Raw genomic sequence first — 21,570 nt, 5'->3', positions numbered from 1 at the left:
GAGTTAAGAATGGGAAAAGACTGGGAGTGCCCTATTATACATAATTACTGGGGGAAGGTAATACGGGTGATGTCAGAGGTCCTGGGACTAGAAATTCCTGTAGATGCCAGATGGCATATACAGTGTGTGACGGGGGAACAGACATGGCCGAAATACCAGAAACTCTGGCTAATGGTGGCTGCAATGGTAGCTAAGAGAAATTTAGCCTGGGCATGGAGAGCTGCCCTGCCACAGAGGGTGGACAATGGAAGACTGACTTAGATTGGTGTTGTACTGCAGAAAAAGAAGTGTATGAGGGCTAGGGTTGCCCTAAGAAATGGGAGAAAGAGTTGCACCAATGGGCTGCCTATAGGGGTTTGTAAAGCTGAGAGGGGGAGAGTGGGTTGGGTGGCAGGCCTGACGCCGGATGGTGCAAGAATTTTCACATGAGCGTGGCTAGAGTGAAAGTTTTGTGATGTAATGTACCAACTCTTTGTGAAACTGAACTGTATCTTATAATGTTTTTATCATCCATTTCCCATGGTCACTGTACTGTATAATGCATATATAATGTTTTTATCATCCATTTCCCATGGTCACTGTACTGTATAATGCATAAGTTTTATACTCATAAAAAGTGTGTTAAAAAAAGAAAATAATAATAATAATAAAGAGTTAGACCTGGCATCATCAGTGTGGCTTCCCCCCTAACATTTTACTGTCTGACCTCTTGTTTTTACTGACTTTGCTTTTGCTGGCCTTCGTCCTGAAGCATGTTTGATTGGCTTATGCCCATTTTGGCATATTTAATTGACTTATAAGACCCTAGTAAAGTGGCACTGCCTGTGCACAGGACCTGGAAATTAAATGCTTCTAGTGAGCCTGCAGCACTGGTTGTCCCACCCACTTAAGTAGCACTTTGCACACACAGGCTGCAATGGCAATCCTGAGACCTGTTTATTTTAAACTGACAATTTGACCTGGCAAAGTAATCCTTTTGGCCAGGCCTAAACGTTCCCTTTTAATACATCTAAGTCACCCCTATTATAGGCCCTGGATAGCCGAGAGGGCAGGGTGCAATGCATTTAAAAGTTTGGACATGTACTTACGTTTTTTACACTACCGGGACATGTAAAACTTATGTCCCTTTTTTACTGCTGCAAGGCACTCTAATAGAATAACATTGGAGTTAACTCATTATATTTTTTTAAGTGTAATTTCCAAATGGTAACAGATAACCAGTTCATGTTTCATTGTCTCTGGAATTTACAATCCTAACTAATGGTGAAGTCTAAATTTAAACTACCATTTTGAAAATTGCACTTTTAGAAAGTTGCCGTTTCCCTACTTTAGCCATTTGGTGCCTGACTGTGTGTAGTTGACAGGTGGACTTTGTGTATTCCTCCTAGACAGCCACACACAATGGGGAGCTTAGGTGTGACTGGTTGGGCCATCACTGGCAGGATGAGAGGGAGGAGCTGGACCCAGCCCCACCCTCAATTGAATAGGCTGCGTCTTGTTTCCACACAAAGGGCTGCATACCCCATATAGTTAGTTTGGAGCCAGGGCCAGGGAGTCAGGGCTCCAGTGCACTTTAGAAGCATGCCTCTAGAAGCTTCTCCTGATGTCAAATGCAGAACTGGATACATATAGTGGACCTCGGACACCAAGTCTTCAGTACGCTTCTGGACCTGTGGATATTCTGACAGGAAGAAGGACTGCGGTGCTACTGAAAAGGACTGCGGTGCTACTGAAAAGGACTGCGGTGCTACTGAAAAGGACTGCTGTGCTACTGAAAAGGACTGCTGTGCTACTGAAAGGACTGCTGCTCTCCTTTCTCTTGAACCCAGAGTGACTCCAAGCGCTAGTTTGATCGACTCTTCTTCTGAAGCCTCGGGTTGTTGGTCAGGCTACCAACAACCTTCCATCTGCCCCTGGATTCTGCCATCTGTGAGTCTACCATGCCAAGTGGTGCCAACCCAGTCCTGGACCCTTGGAAGTGAGCTTCAGGTGGTCTGCCAGTCTGTGGATCCAGCGTACCTGACGCATCACCACTATTATGTGGGTTGGACCTGCTGCAAATACCCGCATCACAGCACATCAGAACTACAGCTGTGCAACACATCCTTGGAGCAGGCCCTGCATCCCTCATCAACGGCAGCCTCGACTATGCCAGACTCCACATTGCAGCTCTTTCGAACTGACACATCACCCGTTTGTGTGCCAATCCAAGACGCCTGACTTCACATCTCAAGCCCTGCAGACTGGCTCCTTGACTATGACGTAGGCCCTCGCATCGCAGCCTCGTCACACCCGAATCGACGCATCGCTGCAGCTTCGCAACACCTAGTCAATGTGGATCCGCGCAATGCTTCGTCAACCATGGTTTAAAGTAATTTGTTCAATTTGATTACCTGCATCCCTGTAGCAGCCGGCCTAATCTCCATTGCAGTCGGCCCGAACATGTGACTTTATCCCAGTCCGGCTTGACCAGATATCCACAGTTGGCACATTCAACTTTTTAGGCTCTATTTTCACTAAAATCTTTAAAATTGCATATCTCCAATGTAGGAAACTGGCTCTGTATATACTATACAAGAGTAAGCTATAGTGTGCACATAGTCCAGTGGATCCTCACAGGCTTTACAGAGGCTGAAGTAGATAATACTAAATACTCTCTTTTGAGGTCCAACAGTTTGGCTTATCAGAGGGCTGTTTTAAGCATTTGCGGTATTACACACACTCAATGACTTAATCCAAGATCAACTGTAAAAATATTACTTTTTGTATGTTTATTACTTAGAATCAAAGATACGTTATTGAAGTAAAATAAGTATTGTAAAATTTAGCTTTTAAGTATAAAAAGTAGACACTTCGTGAATTTTTCGAACTCTTCAATGTTAACTTAAGGTCCTGTCTGCCATCGACCCTGGAGTCTGGATGGTAGTGTTAGACTTGCAGGATGCTTATTTCCACACCCCCGTCCTGCCAGCCCACAGGCTTTACCTACGGTTCACAGTAGGCCATTTTCAGTTTACTGTGCTCTTCATGGGCGTAACAAGCGCCCCTCAGGTTTTCACGAAAGGGATGTCGGTGGTCGCAGCTCATCTGCACAGATCAGGGGTTCCTGTTGTGAGAAGTTGGCCTTGCATATGCTGTCCTCTAGTTATAGTGGGCACTTTGCACCAGTCATAACAACCCTTATTGATGGGTTTAAGACATCTTTCATTGAAAGCTATCCTAGTGGTAGCTATGAAGAGCAGCCTTCAGGCCAAGTCTTGAAGGAGTGTAAAGCAGCTTGGTTTACCAGATTATAACCTCTTGAATGTCTAAATGAAAGGAGAACCACACAGGGGTGGTGTGTGTGTGTGTGTGTGTGTGTGTGTGTGTGTGTGTGTGTGTGTGTGTGTGTGTGTGTGTGTGTGTGTGTGTGTGTGTGTGTGTGTGTGTGTGTGTGTGTGTGTGTGTGTGTGTGTGTGTGTGTGTGTGTGTGTGTGTGTGTGTGTGTGTGTGTGTGTGTGTGTGTGTGTGTGTGTGTGTGTGTGTGTGTGTGTGTGTGTGTGTGTGTGTGTGTGTGTGTGTGTGTGTGTGTGTGTGTGTGTGTGTGTGTGTGTGTGTGTGTGTGTGTGTGTGTATTGTGTGTGTATTGTGTGTGTATTGTGTGTGTGTGTCTATATTTCTAAACACTCTCTAGTAATCCCTTTATGAGATTACAGAGCAAAGTTCACAATTAAAATGCAATAGAACTTCAGTAAATAGCACAATATACACTGGGCCTCGGGGGGGGGGGGGGGGGGGGGTACCAAACCATATATTAAGAAAGTGGTATAAGAACCACGACTGACTAGACACAAGGCCTAGAGCCTGAAGAATTGCTGGGACCACAAGGAATCACCCAATGTATTGACACAGGGGACCCACAGGGGATGCTTGCAGTGTGAGAACACAGCCGCGAGAAGCCGTTGGCTTCTATGGGGAAAGTCACAGTTGGAGTTTTAAAGATTAAGGACACTTAGGAGAGGACTTTGAGCAAACCCCTTTAGATTTAAGGGGCTCTAGGGCCAACACCCACAGGAGCACCAGAGTTCTAGAGTTACCTCACCCAGGGAAGCTGGGTGCATAGGTGTCAAATGGTGTCTGGAATCGTTGTTGATTTCAATGGCGATCTGCTGCAAAGTGTTGCTGCCGTGGAGAAGAAAAGTTAAACCAAAGGGGATGATGGACGAAGTGTTGAACATTGCTCGTTCTCACCCCCAGTCAACTGCTCTGGGTTCAATCCATCATCATTCTTTAGCGCAATCCGCCACCCCAGTTCAGACACGGGTATATGCAAATCGGTCTTGACCCTGTTCCTCATGAGAACAGTCCAGCCCAAACTGCCAAGCCATGTCTTCCCTGGACCGGAAACGAGCATCCTGGGACCGGTTTCTGGCTAATCCACCGTCATCAGCCAGGCTAGCTTGAATCCTGTGGCAAAGTGAGCAAGGGACCCACGTCTGGCCATACCCTGCCAACTTAGGGCGAACAAAGCAGGACCAAAGGAGATGATGGACATCATTTGTGTGTCTTTTGCTTTCTCGCCACAAGTATGGCAGGTATGCCCAGACGTGGGACCTGGGCTCACTGTGCCACTGGAATCAAGCTATCCTGGCTGAAGAGGGGTGAAACTCCGAAACCAGTCCTAGGATGCTTGTCTCCGGTCCAGGGAGGACCTGGCTTGGCAGTTCGAGCTGGACTTTTCCCATGAGGCACAGGGTCAAGACTGATTTGCATATGGCCGGGTCTACACTGGGGTGGCATGGCGAGCAGAAGAATGATGGATTTAACCCAGATCTCTTGACTGGTGGTCAATGTTTTGATTTGTTCTGTATTCCATCCATAAATTGTGTGTCTTTTGTGGAGAAGAAAAGTGTCCGGTGTTATCCAAGCCTGGTTCGAAGATGTGAAGAAACTGAATCGAAGATGTGAAGAAACTGAAAGCAGAGGGGAAAGAGTCTGGGTCACTTGCCAGTGACCAGGGGCTCGGTAGATGGAGCTTCAGCCTCTGGGAAGTCTGGAAATCCACCTCGTGTGTTGCAAATACTTCGGAGTCTGGCGGGAGCTTCTGAGATGCAAACCGCTCAGATGCGTCTTTGGTGCCTTCCAAGCAGGGGAGTAACTCCTTTACTCCAAGGGAGATCCTTCAGTATCTAGCGCATTGTAGATCGTCGAAGTTCCAGGATTCAGTATCAGAGTTTCATCCAGGTGTAATCTAAATTCCTGTTACCAGGGGTTCCTATCTTATACCCAAGGAAGGGGTGGGACAAACTCTGGGGACCCACCTATGGGAGGGTCAGGAAAGAGAGGTGGCTACACCCATTTCCTTTGGCCAGTTTTGCGCCCCTGCAACCAGTTTGAACTGGGCTATGCACAGGGGCACCAAATGTGCCCCCAGTGCTGACTTCAAAGCACTCTTGGAATGCACCCACCCAGCCTGTCTAGGAGGAGGTGACACCTCCCTGTGACAAGAAACCTATTGTTCAGGCCTTCCCTGACGGAGTTGCGTCCAGCAGTAGGAGGCCAGACTCGTGTATGTGGCTGTGGCATCCATTTTGTGATGCCAAGGTTATTTTAAACTGGTACCGGATGTACTGGTGTGTACATGTCTCTCCCTCTAAAAGGGTGGAATCATACCCCCGCCGCCAGGACTGGCGGGGGGTTTGATTCCAAAGTGTTTGACACCAAACAAGACCTGTTTCCTTACAGCCATTCTAAAGTTAGCATTTACCGTAAGGTTATAATGCACTTAAGATTATATGGTCCCCCCCGGAGAATAGATTCTGAAGGCTGCAGAGAGACCCTGCTCATGCATGGGCACCCCCTTATGCATGGGCACCCCCTCACACAAAACCCGGCACCCTGCCTTCAGGATTGATAAGGCATGCCATAGGGGTGACTGATAGGTTTATATGTGTAGTGATATAGGGAACCTATATCTAAGTAAGGGGTGCATACACCACCTTACACTGGCTGCTGTAGAAGACCTGTGATATCATTTTGGAAAGCTGCCCAGGGGTGGCATAAAACCTGCTGCAGCCCCTGGTAGTCCTCTGGGGTACCTATGACCTGGGTACATGGTGTACCATATGCTAGGGACTTGTAAGGGTACCCCAAACTAGAGGGTACCTAAAGTACATGGAATCATTTTAGAGAGGAAGCAGCTAGGCTGTGGTCCTGGATAGCAGGGCCCCAGCCAGACTTGAGTAAAAAAACAGTGAAACATCAGAAAAAAAGTGGGGGTAACCATAAGAAGCAGATCCTACTCTACTACACCAGTCTTCCCCCTGGTTGTTGAAGGCTGGCTCGCCCCAGGCTGTTGTCTCCTGCACTCGCTAGGGTTCACTAATAACGTGCTGAAGTCACACCTGATTCCCTCTCAGAAGCTCCTTTTCATCGGAGCAGTTCTGGATACAGCGCAGTTTCAGGCCTATCCTCCCGAGCAGCAAGTCTAGGATATTCGGGCTATGATACTGATGTTTCAGCCTCTATCCGGGATTTCGGTAAGACTGACCCGGAGGCTGCTGGGCCTCATGGCCTCCTGCATCCTGCTGGTGGACCATGCCAGATGATTATGCGGGCTCTGTAATGGACCTGAAGTTCCAGTGGGCGCAGCATCAGGGGAATCTTGCTCATGTCGTTCAGATCTCGGAGGGCACTGCACACCAATTGCACTGGTGGCTAACTAATCCGGATTAGGTCAATGGCCGATCCCTCTACCTTCCCCAACCAGACTCCCCGGTGGTGACAGATGCATCACTTCTGGGATGGGGCAGCCACATGGAAGAGGTGGGGATCAGAGGCCTCTGGTCTCTGGTGGAGTCCGGGCTCCACATCAACCTGCTGGAGCCCCGGGCGATGCATCTTGCAGTGAAGGCATTCCTTCCGTCTGTCAAAGGAAGAGTAGTGTAGGTGTTCATGTACACCACCACCACCATGTGGTACTGCAACAAACAGGGTGGGGTGGGTTCGTCGACCCTGTGTCAAGAGGCTCTCTGCCTCTGGACTTAGCTGGAACATCAGGGCATGTCCCTGGTGGTTCAAAACCTGGCAGGTTCCCTGAACGCTAGGGCGGACAATCTCGTTCGCCGGTGCATGAGGGATCACGAATGGCATCTTCACTCTGAGGTGGTGCTATGTCTTTCGGCAGCGGGGAGAGCCTTGGTTAGATCTGTTCACCACCGAAGAGAACGCGCACTGTCACCAATTCTGTATGTTGAAATTTCCAAAGCGGCACTCGCGCGGCGACGCTTTACGTCGCAAGTGGGATTGCGGTCTTCTATATGCCTTTCTGCCTATACCATTTCTGCCCAGAGGGCTGAAGAAGATCAAGCGCGACCAGGCCCAAGTCATACTTGTGGCTCCGGATTTGGCATGGAGAGTCTGGTATCCTAAGCTCTTGAACATGACCATGGATCCTTTGATCAGACTGCCTCTTTGGGAGGATCTTCTGTCGCAGCAGCAGGGGACGGTCCTCCACCTTAACCTGTCCAGCCTCGCCTCCACCTCCTTCCGTGGAGATTGAGCGGCGACAGTTGACCGGTTTTGACCTTCCTCCTGCAGTCTAATGTCATCTTGGCAGTCAGGCGTCCCTCCATTAAACGGTATACGCCTGTAGGTGGAACAAATTTGGGGCACGGTGCACAGCAAAGGTCGTGGATCCCCTTTCTGACCCTCTTTCAGAGGTTCTCCTCTTCATTCTTTCTTTGGCCCAGCAGGGCTATGCTCTGGGCACCCTTAAAGGCTATCTTTCGGCCTTTCTCCGCCTTCCTGATAAGCCTTCTCTTATCAAGTCCCCTATTGTAAATAGATTTCTTAAGGGCATTACTCACCTAATTCCTCCTATTACTTTCATAATGCCCCAGTGGGACTTTAATCTGGTCTTAACTTGCCTTATACGTGGTCCTTTCGAGCCACCACATAATTGTCCTCTCAGACTCTTGACTTTAAAGACTGCTTTTCTGGATGCCATTACCTTTGCTCGCTGGGTGAGTGAGCTTCAGGCTCTTTCTTCTAAACCTCCTTTCCTTGTTGTTCCTCTGGGCAAGGTGGTTCTTCACGCTAGACGTTCTTTTCTTCCCAGAGTGGTTACCTCTTTCCACATAGGACAGACCATCACTTTGCCCACCTTTTTTCCCGCCCCTGCATCCTTCTAAAGAGGAGGAGAGGCTCCACCGTCTGGTTCCAAAACGTGCACTATCATTTTATCTGGATTGCACAAAACCAATCCGGGTGGATGATCAGCTGTTAGTTGGCTATGTGGGCGCTAAGAAAGGTCAGGCCGTGCAGAAACGGACCATTTCTCGATAGGTCCTTCTTTGCATTAAAATCTGTTATTCCTTGGCTAAAAAGGAGCCTCCAGTAGGGTTGCACACCCATTCCACTAGGGCGACTGTAGCCACTACTGCTTTGGGACGTTGAGTTCCCATCAATGACATCTGCCAGGCAGCCACGTGGGCATCATTGCACACTTTCACTAAAGATTACTGCCTGGATAGCCAAGTCCAGAGAGACCGCTTCTTTGGGCGTTCAGTTCTCCAAGACTTTCTGGTGTGAACTTTGTTTGCAGATTCACCTCAATGGTTGGTATTGCTGGGGTATCTAATCTAAGGTAAGGAATCCTTAACTAATAGTCCCTTCAAGATGACCAAGTTACTTAATTCGGTAAGGATATATCTGTAAGAGACTTATATTAGTTATAGATTCCTTACTGCCCCACCCATCTTCCCCGTTCTGCAAACTGACTTCTAGTGCAAGGGCCTCCCTTTCCGGGCCCTAGTTTTGTGCACCAGTGGTCTGTGTCTTGCATGACTCTGCACTTCTGGTGTGGAATGTCGTGTAAAGAACAGACATCAGCGCGCAGGGCCGGCGTCTTAAGTAGATACTGCAATGTCATTCCGGCGATCATGATGCCAATGACTAACGCGGAGTCGACAGACGCCACCTACGACACGTAGGGGTACTGCTGAAGACAAATTCTCCGGATCCAGTCTAACACCTGGGGTTAATTCCAAGGTAGGGAATCTATAACTAATATATGTCTCTTACAGATATATCATTACGGAAGGTAAGTAACTTGTTCATTAATGAATCCAACACTGGCATCCGTGTGGTCTCTTTATTCTGAGATGTCTGGTACCAAATATCTTAGGATTGGGTAAAGCCATCATGGAGCTGTGGAACTCGTATTGACAAGCTTACACCCCATGTACTTGATAGGACACTATAGGGGCATATCTGCACATGCAGTTATTCCCTCCCCAGAGGTATAGTGCACCCTGCCTCAGGGCTGTAAGGCCTGCTGTATGGGTGACTTACACACACACGCAGGCAGCAGTGTGCATGTGTTTGGTGAGGTGTCTCTTAGGGTAGCATAATATATGCTGCCGCCCTTCGAGATCCTCTCTGGTCACAATGCGCTTGGTACCACTGGTACCTTTTTATAAGGGGCTTATATGTGAGCCAGAGGTGTGCCAGTATGGAAACAAAGGTACAGTTTTGGGAAAGAACTCTGGCACTGGGATCCTGATTATCATTCAGTCAAAACTGTATTCAAAGTCGGGCAAAATGTGGGGATAACCATGCCAAAAGAAGCACTTTCCTCCATGAGGTTCTACTGATTGAATTTTTGTTGTTTTGGTCTTGTGGTGTGCGATCCTTTTTGTGTGGTGTTTTCACTTTATTACGTTGTACAAATACTTTACACTTTGCCTCTAATTTAAGCCTGACTGCTCTTTGCAAAGCTACCAGAGAGCTGAGCACAGGTTAATTTAGGGTTGGCTTGTGCTTTACCCTCACAAGGATTGTGGTTGCTGCTTGACTATTGCCCACACCCCAATCACCCAACAACCTAATTTCCGTAGCCAATCTTTTGGATTTGATAGATTAACAATGGGCTCAGATACGTATTTGCCCTTCATTTCTGGCTCTACTCCAACATTTTGCACCATATGAGGCAAGCGCTGTATGTGCACATCTGAAATGAAAAAAGGTAGCCCCCACCCACCCACCCACACATTGCCCGGGGTGCAGATTCCCATGAGCCTTACAGCAGTGAGAATTAATGTTCTATTAACCCGGCTACTCATGATTTTTGGTTGAGCATGGAATGATGTAGTAAGAGTTTTCCTTTACATCAAAGACAATAATGGTATTGTGGCTGACTAAATTGCAGGGAGAAACTGCGTATGCTTTATGACTGTATGTTTTTGTGTTTTGGCAGGAGTTTGGCCAAGCTATAACAGCACCTCTGCATATTTTAATCCCCTGACATAGGAGGGGAGGGAAGGGAGGAAGGAAGGGAGGGGAGGAAGAGAGGAAGGGGAGGAAGGGAGGGAGGAAGGAAGGGAGGAAGGAAGGGAAGGGAGGGAGGAAGGAAGGGAGGAAGGGAGGAAGGAAGGGAGGGAGGGGAAGGAAGGAAGGGAGGGAGGGAAGAAGGAAGGGAGGGAGGGAAGAAGGAAGGGAGGGTTGAAGGGAGGGAGGAAGGGAGGAAGGGAGGGAGGGGAGGGACGGACGGAGGGAGGGACGGAAGGAAGGGGAGGAAGGGGAGGAAGGGAGGGAGGGAGGAAGGGAAGGGAGGAAGGGAGGAAGGAAGGAAGGAAGGGAGGGAGGGAAGGGAGGGAGGGAGGAAGGGAGGGAGGAGAGGAAGGGACGGAGGGGAGGAAGGGACGGAGGGACGGAAGGGACGGAGGGACGGAAGGAAGGGAGGAAGGAAGGGAGGAAGGAAAGGGAGGAAGGAAGGGAAGGGAGGGAGGAAAGGGAGGGAAGAAAGGAAGGAAGGGAGGGAGGGGAGGGAGGGAGGGAAGGGAGGAAGGAGGGGAGGAAGGAGGGAAGGAAGGAAGGGAAGAAGAAGGGAAGAAGGGAAGGGAAGCGATCTGCAGAAGGGAGAGATGGTGCTAGCATGAGAGACTGGAAAGGAGGGAAGAGGAGGGAGGGAAGGGAGGAAGGAAGGAAGGAAGGAAGGGCGGGGAGGGAGGGAGGGAGGGGAAGGGAGGGAGGAAGGGAGGGAGGGAGGGAGAGAGGGAAGGGAGGAAGGAAGGAAGAAAGAAGGGAAGGGAAGCTATCTGCAGAAGGGAGAGATGGTGCTAGCATGAGAGACTGAGCATGGATCATTTATTGGAGATCAAGAAGAAAGGCTGGAACAGGTAGTGGACAAGATATCAAGTGTGAGTAGATTCCAAATCTCCGAGAAGGAGAACTTTAGTTAACTCAGAAGATAATTTAGGCAAAGGAAGGAGGGACAGTTAAATTGTCTTGTTAGTGGCATGTGTGTCTTGTTGCCCTCATGCTGGGTGTAACAGGACAGAAAAGAACTTGAGGGACATTTTGAAGAAGGAAGGATGGTCCGGTTTACATAAAAAAACAAATGGCCAGTAAATGATACTAGAGACTTTTATTATCCCAACACCGCATCATATGTATGTACACATTAAACGTGTTGTTTGCCACGTTACTGTACATCACTTAACCCATGGAATGACCATTGGACTAAACCAGATGTCTGTCATTTTAACTTGTTGCGTTGGTCTTTTCTGGGTACAGGCATATCCAATTCGTCTAAATTGTGGTGTCTTTCTGTTATTTTTCCCATTGTGCTATACAGATCTCTGCAAAGGGTCTGCGGTCCACAATTGGCGAGGCATTTGAGCGCCTGCACCGTCTTCTACGTGAACGTCAGAAGTCGATGCTAGAGGAGCTGGAGGCAGATACAGCACGGACCCTGACAGACATCGAGCAGAAGATGCAGCGCTACAGTCAACAGTTGCGCCAACTGCAAGAGGGCATACAGATCCTACAGGAAAAGCTGGGGGAGATGGACCGTCATGCATTCCTGGGGGGCATCCCATCCTTATCTGAGAAGTATGTCACCACCTATACCTCCTCATGTTTAGTCTTGGCAAGACAGTTCTTGTGCTACAGCCCACCCAAAGGCTAAGCATTTGGTAACTGCAACGTCGCTCTCATATCCTTCATTGCAGTTTGCCATGGCATGCATGTGTCGGGTCTCTTCTTGTGTTTGGCCCTCCCCTAGAGCATGGACTAAGTACTTCTGTCCATCCACTGCTCCCATTTTTTTTTAGCTTTTTTTTAAATTGTGTTTACGCACTCCATACAAGTGCTTATTTTCAAGCACTCCTTTACTCATTCATGCTGCTTCACTCTGCCCCGTCTGACTTTTCCCTGTTTATATCCCCCGCCCTAAGCACTCCATATGAGTGCATGCTAAACCCTCCCACTCCCCCCCCCCCCCCTCCTCCCCATCTCGATAGCTGTTGTTGCTTCCCCTTTGCAATTGGAAGCGGGAGAAGCAGCAATGTTTTTCTAGGCAGACCGTGAGTTACAGAAAATCATACAGAACAGTATATAAAGCCCTAATCTGAAAAGAGTTTAAAGTGAGAAGAGGCTTTGAGAAAAAGGGTTCACTGCCCATGCACTTCTTGTTGTGTGCCGGCAACCTTTAAACCTACATTTAAAATGTCCTGGGCCAGAAAAGTATTTTTTTTTACTCTTCAAAACAAATTGCCTACACAGCTATTGATAATGAAGAGGAAAGTGCACTTCATCGCATTAATGCCCACTCCAATCTAGCCCACTCCAATCTACACCACTCTAATTTAGTGCTCCCCTTCTTCATCGCATCTCATCACACTCCACCCCACTTCAATCTACCCTACACTCCCACTTTAATCTGCCACAAACTACGCAGCCCACTCCAATCTGCCCCACTCCAATCTTCTGCACCCCAATCTACACCAACCGATCTACCTCATTCTACCCCATTCCAGTCAACCCATTTCAATACACCACACTCCAATCTACCTTACTCTACCCTACCACACTCTACCCCACTCCTCTATTTACTTCATATCCTCTTCCTTCTTTCTCCTTGTGGCTCTACCACAGATACATTTCCACTTTCCCCCACCATGCCTGGAAATCAACCTGTAAGCTTTTTTTCCCTGAACTCCTTCTCTTATGGTACACACAGGCCACTCTGCCCACAACATTTTGTCTCATAATGTTACTGCATATATTTCTCCTGTACCACCTACGATTGATATTGTTTATCACCCTTTTCAGCCTTTACTCTTTTGAGCTACACCAGAGATTTCTACCTTACTCTCACTCTCCCGTCTAGGACGGTCAAATGTTTTTTCCCCCGCTTGGCTTTATCTTTGTATGCAAATAAAATATGTATCAATTGTCTTTTCTCCTGCAGGCAGAATCGTCATTGTCCCTTTCTCTGAGTGCTTCTATAACACAGTCCTGAAGGGCAACTCACCTGTTCTACTTTTTGGACCTCCAGGAACATCTCCAACTCTTTTGGCTGGTCTGGTTTCACATTCTCACTTTCTTGTAGGCGGCTGTCTCGGGAACATGTTCCCAGCAATCCTTTTTTTCAAAAGCTTTCTTAAGAAAATCCCTCTTCCACACATCTTTCTCCTTGGAGCCTATTAAAGGAATTACTTATGCACTGCATCCTCAACTCTCAAAGGCACGCCAAAGGACATTAGCTCATCCGTTATTTACTCTCTAAAATATTATCGCTCCTTATATTTCTCTTGTCCTATAAATAAGCTAAAGGACACTTTCTGTACTCCCTTCTTTGGAGCATGTTTGGAGGTTTTATATAAATATTCTAAAGAAAGAATCAGAAGATGTTCCCAATAAAGAATAACATTTTTTAATTTAAACAATGCTATAAACCATACAAGTTGAAGATCATTCCTCCTGTAGAGATATTTTGTCTCTCCATTTTACCCCGTGCCACATTGAAATAGTTTTCTCTTCTCTATGATTGACACAGGAAGACATGCCTTTTGACCCATGTTGTTTCATCTGCGGCAACTCGAAGAAGACCTTCTGCTCCATCACTTTAGTACATCTTCAAAGGAGCTTCTTCAGGGAGTCATTCCCTACTATCTTGCCTGCGGCAAATTGCTTCTATCTGCTGTTTCCCCTCCCTGCCTGAGGGAACAAAGCTTATAATGGATGTCCACTCCTGTGCATAGGTCACTTAACACTCTCCCTCAGGAAATTTTCCCATCAGTGCTGCTGGCTTTTGTACAGTGTTATCAGTGCCTTGCACCTCCACTAGAAGTGACCTGTCAAATGCCATTTTAAAAAATAGAACGTGCGCCTGCACTCCTACGTATCAATTTTAAATTCTACGTGTACCATAAATTCTAAATCACTTGGTTAAGATTGCGTGCTACTACCTTAGTATGAGTAGAGACCCAATTCTTTCTCAGTGAGTAAAAATGCAACAGGAGACTGTGGGGTACCCACAGCCAAGGCAGTACACAGCTAGTTAGACAAAAGATGTCTCATGTAGAAGTTGAAAAAACATTGATTCAAAAATTAGTCAAATGCTCCATTTTTTTATCAAATGAGAATCATCATTTTAACAATGAAAAATAGATCAGCAACTACAGGTATTCTATACATACTAGTAGTAAAATTTCACGTTTACAAGTGTTTCACCATGATATTCATCAATACCATAACATTACACATGAATATAGAAATGTACAAAAAAATTCTTGACCTAACAATCCCAATGCATATCGGGTTCGGAGCTGAACCCTTCTTCAGGGGAAAACTCAATTCTGTCATGCCATTTTAAGGCATCATATGTGCTTGTAACGTTCTGAGATGGATCCAGAGCCATATATTGTTGTCAACTCTTAATGCTGGTTTTGATGAATTCTTTTCATTGCCATTTCGGAAGTATTCAGTATTTAATTCTTGCACGACATCTAGGAAACCAATGTCTGTGACTGAACCACACCCTTTGTATTTGTGTTGTCTTGATCAGGATGATGCCCCTTCATGGGTTGACCACTGCCAAAGGATGCATCTAAAAGCACTTGTGGAGAGACAGTCTAAACTGATGCTTACCTCCTTTAAAAATCCCAAGGATGCTTCCACCCCAAATTTAAGACCATATCTAGTTTGAGGATGAAGCCAACCCCCACGTCTTATTGACCAAGCTACGCCCCTGGGCATAAGATAGAGAAGAAATATCAAAGGAAGAAGAGAGACATGTAAGCGCGTGTCTTCAATGGAGACATTGCCTATTCTTGGGGGTAGTTTCCCATCTTCTGGTGTTTGGATCAATCGGGTGAAGGATACTCTGTAAAAATCGTTTGCCTCCCCTCCCCTCGAAGCATTTGTAGGCTCCCAAGGAGAGTAGTAAAGTAGTATGCGGCGCTGATAGATGGCTCTTCGCCTTCGGCAACTCTGGTTGTGATGTTCCTTTGCTCACAAAGCACAGGTGATATCTTGTCTGAGGTTGGTGTTGTAGATGATGTGCTCTGAGTGCACGATGTTGACTTAAGTTGATTTTTTTTTTTTTACTATTCAGCAAGAATCTGCTTCTTCAGAAGAGTTTGTTTTTTGTCACCTTTTGATTCAAGCCCGAGGCTTTTAGTTAATGTGAGAAGTGCAAACTGATTAATGTGCCCCTTGACACTGTATTTTCCTATCCAGAAGGATCTGTTTCTCTTGACCAGGGTCACTAAGCAATACTCATTGGTAAAACTGATGAGACATTGAATGTAAACAGTGTTTAAAAAGTGGCTGAAAAAAATATCTTCTAATAGGTAGCAGGAAGGAACATTACCTCTCTTTTAATAAGGCATTAGCCAACTAGGTGAAGGAACCTTCATCTGAATCTTTCAGCTCCCTCAGTTTGTATGTCTGCGTCAAAGAATTACAGTGCAGCTCTTACTGGTCTCTGTACTTGTGAGATAATTTGGCTCCAAAGAGCCTTAATGTGCGAGCCAAAATAAGTTAAGGTAAACCAAATACAGATTAGGAATTGGATGCAACCCTTTTGCTGGTTAAGCTGTATTTAACGCTATTTTTATATATTTGAAATTGCGCTATGATGTTCTTCTGACTGATGTTAACAAAAAAATGATCGTAAACAAAATGGACGCCTTGTGGAAGATATTCGCTTTCAGGACCTTAGTCCTGCGATCATCTGATGTTACTTGTTTCTTTGTTTGCCACACCATACTCATGCATAGGACTGCATGATCTGCATTGGATGAATGTATTTAGACCTAAAGGATGACTACTTCAGTCCCCGTCGTCAAATTTCAAAGGAAGTTTTTGAGGCTCCCTTAAGAGTCGAGGTTCTTCCTTTGGGCTATCTCTGGACTCTTTTACAAACTTTTGCTGGTGGTGTCCGCACATCTTATGCTGTGATCTGTAGAAATCTAATCATATCTAGACAACTAGCTAATAAAATGCCAGCTCAGCTTCTCAGTCATCCCAAATTCTGTAAGTTATAAATATCTTTTTGGGAGATTTGGAACTTTAACTCTTAATTTCATCACAGTTTATTTGCTGTGTAGGGGTATTTTGGACGCTCTTGTCATGTGGGAATTTCATTCTTCAGAAACGATTTTACAAAATACAGTGTTCTTGTGTTCTTTATTCATGAACCACAATCATTGCATCTGTGTTGCAATATTCGCCACAGACTAGCCAACGTGTGTTTCGTCTCTGCGTAAATATATTCTAGCTGATTTGCTCAGGGCTGACGACAAAAGTATTGATCAACAGTTTATTTAAAACTCATTTGGTTGTGTATACAGCAGTCACAGTGGGCAAGCAATATATAAATTTACGGAAGCTACAGAGTTGAGTACTTTCCCACTTGTTTCAATATACTAAACAAATTTATATATTGCTTGGTCACTTTGAATATTGTATACACAACGAATTGTGTTTGAAATCAGATGTTGGTGATCTGAATACTTTTCTGTTGTTGGCCCCAAAGACGTCCGCTGGGATATTATGCAAGAAATGATACACGTGTTTGCTAGTCAAGTGGCGAAATTTGCAACACAGATACAACGTTTGTGGTTGATGAATAAGGAACACAAGAAGATTGTTTACATAAGAGTGGAATGGTGTGTTGGAGTGCTCAGGGATTGACCTTTCTCTTCATGGACATTGTCCTGTTTGAAGAACATTTGGTGGCTTTCCTTCATCCTTGAGCACCCAATTGTTTATTTATAGATTTGTATTAATTATGTTATTTTTACTTGTGATACTTGGTTTGTGTGCACCAAGTCACAAATTTCTTTTTATTTATAACTTTATAGAACATGATTTATTTATAGTGCACATTCACCAATTACTACTTCCCTTGGTGTTTTGATACAGATCTTGTATGTGGTTGCGGGCCTGCCCCTGGGGCAGGGCCCCACAGTGTGAATGCCTTTTGTCCAGTAATTGTAACATCGAATTATTGTAGTGTTTTCACTGCAGAGAGAATGTTTATGATGTGTGGGTCTTGTGACGTTATGGAGATTTATTTGTTTGGGCTGTCTCTGCAGGGTGTATCACAGTGTGCGTGCATGTCTTCTGACCCTCAGCCTAGCTTACGTCTACCTTGGAAATGTAGACTGCTGCTTGGGATCTGTAGGAACCGCATATTTCACAGGTTTGGTACTTCCTTACATAGGTGTTGGTGGTTTATTGCACTGCTGATGTAAATTGTTAATAACCCATTGTGTATTTGTTGCTATTAATCTAGAGTAACCTTCACTTTTTTTAGAAGTGTGGCTAGACATGTTATTTAGCTCAGCTAAGGTATTCCAATTCTTTCTGAGTTTTGTACAATAATTATACCCATTTCCTGAGTTTCCCCTGTACACATGTGCTCACTGTATTTCCCAAAGGTCTGATTCTCATTCTCCCACCACTATTGTAGTTGGTTTGGTTTTTCTTTTGAAGGTTCCCACTGTTGCATTTTTTTTGCATTTTTCTGCATTCTTATTAATCCCCCCCCCAACTCTGTCTTTACAATTGGAAATCAGTGAGGGGAGGGTGCCAGGAGGTATTCAGTGGTTCATGGGATTGGTGTATGCTATAGTGAATGGTGAGTAATCCGTTCTGACATTTATCAGTAACCCAGTTTCAAATATTCTTTATTGAACCCAACTGATTCAGTGTCCCTGTGCATCTTACAGCGTAGGTGTGTTCTGAACTCGTGATCCTGTTGGCAAAAGCTTCATGAAGATTTAAGGGATGCTTGTTAACATATTTAGTTTCTATTACAGGCTCAAAGGGAAGATCCACGAGACAAACCTGACTTACGAAGACTTTCCTACCTCCAAGTACACTGGACCTTTACAGTACACAATCTGGAAGTCTCTTTTCCAGGATATCCATCCAGGTAAGGAACCTGAGCTTTTTTATGTATTCTGATTGAGAAAGCAATTAGCAGCCAATATGACGCATATTGATGTCCTTTAGCAACTAGCCTTGTCAAGGAACTTGAAAACTCAGCGGTTTAATCCCTTGCTCTCATTTTGTTTACTTTGGGTCACGCCAATGGAGTTCGAAACATCTAATACCTAACCTGCATAGACTGCCAAACCCTGCTAAAATTGATTCCTGCCCGATCCTTGACTCAGACCAAGTGGATTATTATAGCCCAGAACCCTTGATCCTTCACTGCCAGCACTTTTCTTTGCATTTATAATAAGACCAATGTATCCCAGAAGAAACAGTCTTATTCAGTAGTCTTGCAGATGCTATGGACTCTAGAGGGATAACCTATTTCAGCAAAGAATCCTGTATTCCACACATCCTGTCTATATCTCGAGGATCAACCCCTTCATGCTGATGTATACAACTATAACAATTTGAGTCAAGGTATCATAATCAACAACGTTGCGATGCTTAGTGAAAAATTAGGATCATCATCAGGACATACAACGTTATGCCTGAGATCAGACTAGGATTAAGACCTATGTAACACAGTGTCAACTCCAGGCCAATGAGGGGTGGACTCATATGCATATATTGAACTAAGAGTAAAGAAAATAATTGCAGTGTTAGAAAGAAATGCAGAAGACGACATAGTCATCGACACGATAGGACCAATTAAGCATAGCCACTCGTAGAGCACCACTCCAAGATTGGAGGGATCCACAGCTACATAGAAGGAGCCCCTAAGGAGCAGTGGTGGTAGAACCCATTAAGGGAGAATAAAACGGAGATGTTGGAAGAATTTAGGAGCACTCCAAACCGGATAATGGGAGTGATCGATAGCGTGTGGATATTGGCAAAACTGAACTGCTTCGGTGAAGCAAGACCCCTCATTTGCTTGGAGTGGGCATTGGTTATTTTTGGACCCTGTTACAAATGCAGTGCTTTATAGATTAAAAATAATCGCAACATTAGTAGCAGTCAGTACGGACTGCAGAGATTGTACCCATGAGTTATTGGATGTGTAGTTTGCACAAACGGTTTTTGATCTTCCAGACCGAGAGCATGGGTGACACTTACTGAGAGGTAGCCTCCCTTATCGTTTTTCATCCCTTTTGAAATACAATTTTTCTTGTTTTAAATGGTTAAGGGAGAGGATTGGTGCAGTTGGCGTATGCTTGATAAAGGTCAACTTTCATTTGTTCATGCTGCCTAAAAATAAGAACAAAAATTTCAAAAGGATCTTTGTGACTTCTTTGGGCTTTCTACTTCATCAGTGTTTCTAACCACTAACATTGGCTCATAACCCTCTGGTGCCATAACACAAATTAGAGGCCAAGTCCTGGCCATGGCTCACCTTGAAGGCCCATCTTCTGACTGCTTGGCCTACTTCAGAAATGATCTGAGGGTGGATATGGCAAAAGGTTTAGAAGAACTCCTAAAAGACCGGAACCCAAGTTAGACAGTATGAGGAAAGATGTGGACTTCCTGGATGAAAGATTGATCAGATGGAAGACCAGAGTAGATAGGCATAGCTTTGCAAAACGGACGGGAATAAAGGAACTTGAAATCTTAAGTCTGAGAGCACTACTGAGGTGTGAGGAGTTGCAAAAATCACTCTGGCCAAGAAAATAGCAGGAACTGGTACCTACCAGAGGCCTTGATCTGCAAGCCTTTGTGGTTGGCTAGTTTTCCTCCTTTCTGTGTGATGAAAATGCCGAGGTGAAGCTTGACTAGATATACTAAGTGGCCCCGAGACTCACACCCCCATGATAAAAGAAAATGAGAGCATTTCTTAGCTGTAAGAGTAAACCATTCACAAATCCTGAAAACTCACCAAACACTTGAAATATTTCACCAATGCGGGCCGGCATTTGTTCCGTCTTAGTCAAGGATAGTAGTATGTCATCCGCATATAGTGATCGTCTTTCTTCTCAGTCTGAACCGCCAGTCCATCCCAAGATTCCGTTGTATATTGTCATCTGCTCTGCCAGGGTTCTACCCCTAATGTGAACAACTTTTTCAAAATTGAGGAGCCCTGCCTTGTCCCTCCCCCGACTGGAAAGCCTTAGGAGAGGCAGCCATTGACTTTTAAACTAGATTGATTCTTTATTTTATTTTTTATAGTAGTTTGACCCACTTAATATAGCGGGCCCAAAATCTAGTCTTTCAAGGGTTGCAAACAGAAAGGGTCATTCCACTGAATGAAATGCCTTGTTGACATCTAATGATACATTGCCCCGTGGTGCTCTATCCACACCCAACACTGTTGTGGCAGCATGTCCGATTCAGCCTAGTTGATTGGCATGGCATGATTCCGGTCTGTTCCTCGTGGACCAGATCTGCCACCACTATGCGTAATCTATTTGCGAGCACTTTTGCAAGGATTTTCGTATCCACATTAAGCAGTGAGAGTGGCCTGTAGGATTTGCATGCATTTTTCAATTTCCCCGCCTTTGGGATGAGGAAAATTGTCGCTGTTTGCATATCAGTCTGTAGGGTTCCAGAGCAGAAGGCGTCCAGTTACATCCACAGCAATGGTTGGACAATTTTCCGGACATTTTGCAGGAGAATTCTACTGGCCGCCCATTTGGGCCGGGAGCCTTCCCTGTCTGCATTTGTGTTAACTCTAGGGCAATCTCAGGTTCTGTTAATTCCGCCTCCAGTGAAGCCCTCTGATCTGTTTTCAGGGTTTTCACAGTGGAGTCTTGCGCAGTGTCTGGCCTCTTCTTCCAAGGTCTTCGCTTTTGGTTCACCAAATGTAGCCATGTATACTGCGAATGCTTCCACTATCTGTCTACTACTTCGTACATTCTCACCCATCTCCAGTCTGAGTTCCCAAATATGCATGCCCTCCCTTTCCTTGCTACCTATCCAAACCAGCAGTCTCCCTGCCTTTTTGCCCGCTTCGTAAATGCACTTCTGTTTGGCAAGGAAGGATGTTTTCACCTCATGGTGCACCACCTCTCAGCACTCTGTACGCTTGTGCTCGCGGTTACGCTTAAAAATCACTTAGCTCTGTCCTCGTTCCGGTGTTCTTCTTGCCTCCAGTGAGCATAGCCAAGTCCCCTAACCCATCCTTAAGCTGCTCTCCTGTTATGAGAGGTATAAAGTGTGCATGTCTGGCTGGCCGTCTCAAGATTGCCGGCCAAATAGACATGTGCACTTTAAAGTGAACAGCCCATCACTCTTCCCTCCTTCCTGAGACTCTGTACGGGAGTTTGCAGAGTCAATGGAAAATAATGGTAATGTTTATTATCATTTTATGGTTCACTGGGGGCATTGTAACTAGTGGGGCGATTTGTCTTTTTTTTTTTTTTT

At 45.6% G+C, this 21,570-nt stretch overlaps 1 protein-coding gene across 1 annotated transcript in view; it reads left to right on the top strand.

Annotated features, from left to right (window-relative positions):
• Window positions 1-21,570, top strand: part of TRIM62 (tripartite motif containing 62) — a 92,761-nt gene that overhangs the window by 62,583 nt on the left and 8,608 nt on the right. Inside the window, exons 4-5 of the mRNA XM_086922202.1 lie at window positions 11,618-11,874; window positions 18,096-18,211. Of these exons, the coding sequence (XP_086778328.1) occupies window positions 11,618-11,874; window positions 18,096-18,211 (373 nt within the window). The remainder of the gene's footprint in view (window positions 1-11,617; window positions 11,875-18,095; window positions 18,212-21,570) is intronic.

Source organism: Lissotriton vulgaris, chromosome 5, assembly GCF_964263255.1.
Source record: "Lissotriton vulgaris chromosome 5, aLisVul1.2, whole genome shotgun sequence".
Taxonomy (NCBI): Eukaryota; Metazoa; Chordata; class Amphibia; order Caudata; family Salamandridae; genus Lissotriton; species Lissotriton vulgaris.
Note: the sequence above shows the minus strand (reverse complement) of the source record. Positions and strands in the feature narration are given on the sequence as shown.